The sequence below is a fragment of the Arachis ipaensis genome, chromosome B2 (assembly GCF_059453495.1).
Source record: "Arachis ipaensis isolate K30076 ecotype BB chromosome B2, ASM5945349v1, whole genome shotgun sequence".
Classification (NCBI taxonomy): domain Eukaryota; kingdom Viridiplantae; phylum Streptophyta; class Magnoliopsida; order Fabales; family Fabaceae; genus Arachis; species Arachis ipaensis.
In genome coordinates this window covers 92102539-92108059 of record NC_142437.1, presented here as the reverse complement: position 1 = coordinate 92108059, position 5521 = coordinate 92102539, and the positions used below count along the sequence as shown (strand labels likewise).

Here is a 5521-nt window from a genome sequence, read left to right as displayed (position 1 = left end):
AAATAAGTTATTTTTAAAAATTAAAATAAACAGTTTTAAATTTTAATGAACCCATGCAAAATAGTTAATGAGTCTAATTAATCAGTATATTAATTAAAAATAAATGTTCATTTAAAAAAAATAATGCATTCATTATATTAGAAAACACCAATTTTTTTTGGCCAATTTTATAGTGTCTACAATTATTACCTAACTTTTACCTAATTTATTTTTTGTGTTAAGTTTTAATTTTTTAAAAATAATTTATTTTTATATCTTTTAAATTAAATATTAATTTTTAATTTTATTTTTAGTAAATAAACACCATTTTTTAAGGACCATAGCATTTACTCTTTTTTTTTTATTCTCTTGATCAATAAGTTTAGAATACTCTCTCCTTAAATTCATTATTTATTTATTTATTTTATTTTAATTCTACCCGAATTTACAACGACACATACATGATTAACAGCATTAACGGTCACCACCAATACCAAAAGGAGCACCGAGCTGAAGAAACTACCAAAAGAGAATGAAGAATCTTTGTCTGAACTTCGATTGCAACAAACATTCAATTCCATCAAAACCTAATTCGGTGTTTTTGGTTCCTCCGCCTCCTTGTAGGTTGTGGTTTCCGACATGGAATAGGAACAAGGTCAACAATCAGAAGACGAGGAAGTTGTCAGTTTCGGTGTCGTTGAAGGAGCAATGGCTTGAATCTGCGGCAAAACACGCTTTTGGATTCGGAGTTTCGGCAACTTTTTTTTTCTCTATATTCTGTGATTCGCCTTCGGCTCTTGCTGAATCTCTCACCGTTGCTTTTCCCGTTTCACGTGCACCTGAGGTCATTTACTTCTCTCTCTTTTTTTTTGCTAATTCCTCTCAACTTTTCATCTTCTGGTTTGATTGACTATGAATTTTTTATTTTGGTTCTGTTAAATACTAAAGCATTCAATTTTGATTATCCCGATTTCCCTATCTAAAACGAGAAGTTCAGTACAAACTCAAAGAAACTCCTGTGTAAAGGTCGTTTTAAATGAGTGAACAAAAATAAGTTTACTTCATATAAGAGTGAATAAATTAAAAATTATCATTTATCTTCTCTTTAGTGAATACTTTATATAAGAGTTGAATGCTTTGGTAAATGATATATAATAATAACTATAATGGATAACAGTTTGGCCAACACCTTATTTTTATACCATTAGAATTTCGGGTTTAGAATTTAGAGTTGAGTTGGCCAAGAATTAGTAAAAAATAATAAATTTTATTAGTCACGTAGTATTGCTTAGTATAATATCATGATTAAAGAGTGATGTTGAATTTCCTTTTTATACTGATAGAGTGATAGTGTATCTTTTATTTTAAGATTGCAAGTGAAGTAGTATTTTGCAATTATTAATAAATATAGTAATCAAAACATATAATGTTGTGCTAGTTTTCATTGCAACTGTTGGTCTAATTCAAAATAAAGTTTGATTTTCATGCAAAAGTGATAGAGAATTTGAGCATACAAACCCTTGTAGTAAGTACTAGAGCTTTGTTTGTTCACAACATGAATTCTGTTGACAGTGTAAAAGGTTTGTTTCGCAGGTAAATGCAGTTCAGAGAACCCTTGTGGAAGCATGGGGTTTAATTCGCGAAACGTTTGTTGATCCTACATATAATCACCAAGGTACTTTATAGTATCATACCTTTCACCTGATGAATAATTCCCCCAATTTTAATGTGTGCATAAATGATGGATCAATAATAAAATCTACATTCAATTTTTTTTTTCTTTTCTTTCTTTTTCTGCTTTAGATTGGGATTTGAAGTTGCAGCAAACCATGGTGGAAATGTTTCCCTTGAACTCAGCTGATGCAGCATACACAAAAATCAGAGGAATGCTTTCTACCCTTGGCGATCCATTCACTCGGATTATCAGTCCAAAGGTCTTACACTAACATTCCCTTTCTCTGTAATACTTTCTTGGTGAACAGAAAATACTATTCATAACTAAAGAGATGATCGAGAATCTAATAGATTATAGGTCATAAATGAACTATTCAAACAATACCATTTCTTAGATCGATAAATCTGTTCTTCAGCTTCTGTGATTTGGTTTAATGGAGGTTCCAATTTACAGGAATACCAAGGATTTAGAATTGGAAGTGATGGGAACTTACAAGGAGTAGGCCTCTTCATAAATATTGAACCAAGAACTGGACATTTGGTTAGTCATCTGCAACGAACCACTTTAAAAATTTGTGCTGATTGTTCTGAGGTCAATTTGTAATGCTATTGAGACTTACCCCCACTTAAGGAAAACTTGGTTTCGCCTTCCCATTCTTGAAACTCATGTCAGTTTATGCCATAGAACCTTTCATCTGCTGCTTCATGAGTTTCTTACTACAACAATATTATCTCTTAATATCACCTGGTAACAAACACATTGATTTTCAAGTTGAAATCACAGGTTGTTTTATCCTGCATTGAAGGCAGTCCAGCTGCTCGTGCTGGTATTCATCAAGGGGATGAGTTGGTTGAGATAAATGGTATCAAACAAATATCTGATCCACATTCTTTTCTTTTTGATGAAGCTATTCATGTAAAGATGCCAGAATTAGCAAGCTTATTGCTTAGATGTTTCCTCATATAGAATCCTGTGTTGTTTCTTTATGCTGCTAAACATTTTCTTTCTGATATGACATTTCATCAAATTTTGGCTTGTCTAAGTCTATTTTGGGGATTAAACTATGGGTCTGAAGAGAAACATCTGATTTTTTATTAATTAATGTTGATTATGCAGGGGAGAGGCTTGATGGCCTTGTTAGTGAAGCTGCAGCACAGAGGCTTCGAGGGAATGCTGGAACCACCGTTACAGTAAAGGTTCGTAGTATAACTCTCAACATTCTATTTCTTTTTCTAAATATAACCATTCTTTTTTTTATTGCGTTTATTCTCAGCAGCTCATTTTTGGATTACTTTTACGACGTGTGTAGTCTGTGGAATGTTCTTGTGTAAAATCTTTTCGATGTAAGGTTTCGTGTGTCAAATTCTTAGGAATGTAAAAGCATTCTTCTAACCACGCGTCCCATTACAGAGTTGATTGTTCTTTATAAATGGGATAATGTAATTTCCAATCCAACCTTTAGTTTTGAAAAAGTGAACACTTGATACTGGGTGGTTTCAGAAAATTTTGGTCTCTTAACTCCTTGGTTCCTTGACAAGCTTTGTGAGCGAATTGACCATCATCCTAGAAACTAATTTCTGAATTTCATCTCCAGGTGAAAGACATGATGAAAAAATCTTCCATCCGAGAGGTACAATTAACATTTTATTAGTAATCATGATTCATGGAATATTAACTTTTATCCTTTTAGTTAATGTGCTTATGTTGTGCATAAATAATTTAAATAACTGACCTTAATCCCTTTTTAAAGGAACTTGGAAATTTCACATAATTTTATAGCTGATCCAATTCCGAATTGACTCCTCCATGTGCTTGAAGGTTAAACTTCCGCGCGAGAACATTAAGCTCTCTCCAATATCAAGTGCCATCATCCCTCATAGATTACCAACTGGCCAATTCACAAAAACTGGCTACGTAAAATTGTCCGCATTCTCTCAGGTGAGCAAAGGATCAAGTATTCAAAGAGATGGTTGAAATAATCTTTTGCTCTCTTAAAAAATTTGCAATTCTGTATTTTATTCAAATCAATTGTTCTTCCAAATTGACAGACTGCTGCTGAAGACATGAAGAATGCCATTCAAGAATTGGAAAATCAAGGAGTACACTCATACATACTAGATTTACGAAACAATCCGGTACCTGACTTGTTCAATCGGAATTTCTATGCATAGTTTTACATGGTGTGTGTACTAGATTAACATAGAAGCATTTTCTTCCTTGTCTAATTTTTTTGCAGGGTGGCTTGGTAAAAGCTGGCCTTGATGTTGCCCAGATGTGGTTGGATGGGGACGAGACTCTAGTGAATACCATCGATAGAAATGGGAACATGTTACCGATTACCATGGTCGATGGACATGCTATAACTCATGATCCACTTGTGGTTATTGTGAGTACTAAAATTGCTTGATTTATTGGTTTTGGCTGTCTTTTAGTTCCACTACAATCTTTAAAAAATGTGTAAGAATTAGCCTTCATGTGAAAGAGAAACTATTTTCATTCCTTTTTATTGCATCCATCATCCATGCCATATTATGAAACAATTCACATCGAGTTTTATTTTTCAAACTTTTCCTGTGTTTGTGTGGAACTTGATCTTCTTGTGTGAGCGAGGTTCGGGCTCGAGGAATCATTTTCATTCCTTGGTTTTAATCTTTTTCTATCACCTTTTCTATTTGCAAGATTTTACTTTGTCTCTAAAACCGAGCTCTCGACTTTGCTGCTTCTGTTAGTAAATTGAAATGTTCCTTGTGTAACAGGTCAACGAGGGAAGTGCAAGTGCTAGCGAGATTTTAGCCGGTGCATTACACGATAATGGTCGAGCTATTCTCGTGGGGCACAAAACATTTGGTAAAGGAAAGATTCAGGTACCATTATTGCATTTGTTAAATAATGATGTTCATGCTATAAACCGATATTTCGGGAGATCGAAGCATGAAAGAGCAGTTCTTTTAATCCGGTTAAGTTGATTAAGTTTTGGAATTATATGACTGGAATATTAACTAACTTCAGAGTCAAGAACTATATGAACAATTATTTAGTTTCTAAGCCATGTTTGCTGAATTGCCACATCTTATGGCAGAGCGTCACGGAGCTTCATGACGGATCAGCCCTCTTTGTAACCGTCGCAAAATATCTATCGCCGGCACTTCATGACATAGACCAGGTCGGCATAACGCCGGACATACAATGCACAACAGAGATGCTCAATTCGGCCATGGAAGCTTCGGCGAAAAATAACAATAGTAACAAGAAAAACTCAGTTTCATCCCTTGAAGCAGATTCATGCATTATGGTAGCAGAACATGAATTGGATATGGAGGAGTCAAAAGGAACTGCTTCTTGAACATTTACACTTTCTTGAACTACCATTTTTCTTTCTTCAACTTTATAGTTGAAAAGGGTTTTTGGTAGAATGTACATTTGTGATATCTATTGATACACATTATAGAATATAGAGATTGTATATATCATAATATCAAAATCAATGGAATAATAGGTGAATTCAATTCCAAGTTCAAGCATTTTATTTCATTTATCAAGTTAGGGTTTAGTTAACACGTGTCTTAAGGTTGTGTTTGTTTTTTGGGTCTGGTAATGAGATTGAGTATTGTGTTTGGTGACCAGAGACTAAAATTAAAATTTCCAGGGATAGAAATTAAAAGTTTAATAACATTTCTTTCTATAAATTCTTTCATTTAACTTTTTAAATTTTAAATCTACTTTTTAATCTCCATATTTATTTTAAACCAAATAGGATAATGAGACAAATGCAGTGTAATACATTTTACACTAAATACTAAACACAATACATAGACATAATTTAGTCTTTGTCTCTAAGTTTTTATCTTCCGTCTCTTTCTCCCTTCC

General features: G+C 33.4%; 1 protein-coding gene across 2 annotated transcripts; it reads left to right on the top strand.

Annotated features, from left to right (window-relative positions):
* The first annotated feature begins 412 nt into the window (after positions 1 to 412).
* LOC107625469 (carboxyl-terminal-processing peptidase 3, chloroplastic) lies at positions 413 to 5166 on the top strand. 2 transcript variants are annotated; one of them, XM_016328119.3, is made up of 12 exons: positions 413 to 823; positions 1573 to 1654; positions 1783 to 1913; positions 2108 to 2194; positions 2426 to 2516; positions 2771 to 2850; positions 3249 to 3284; positions 3473 to 3592; positions 3703 to 3789; positions 3891 to 4040; positions 4411 to 4518; positions 4734 to 5166. In XM_016328119.3, the coding sequence occupies exons 1-12, from the start codon at positions 512 to 514 to the stop codon at positions 4995 to 4997; spliced, it is 1548 nt and encodes a 515-aa protein (XP_016183605.1). In that variant the 5' UTR covers positions 413 to 511; the 3' UTR covers positions 4998 to 5166. The 2 variants fall into 2 exon arrangements, with proteins under 2 accessions (XP_016183605.1, XP_016183606.1); XM_016328120.3 differs by having other exon boundaries at positions 415 to 823; positions 2438 to 2516.
* The last annotated feature ends 355 nt before the right edge of the window (positions 5167 to 5521 follow it).

Excerpts from the sequence above, each read along its gene's own strand:
- LOC107625469 (XM_016328119.3), top strand. The coding sequence starts at position 512 with ATGAAGAATCTTTGTCTGAACTTCGATTGCAACAAACATTCAATTCCA. Across the intron at positions 824-1,572 it reads CCGTTTCACGTGCACCTGAG|GTAAATGCAGTTCAGAGAAC; the intron begins GTCATTTACTTC and ends TTTGTTTCGCAG. Across the intron at positions 4,519-4,733 it reads TTGGTAAAGGAAAGATTCAG|AGCGTCACGGAGCTTCATGA; the intron begins GTACCATTATTG and ends ATCTTATGGCAG.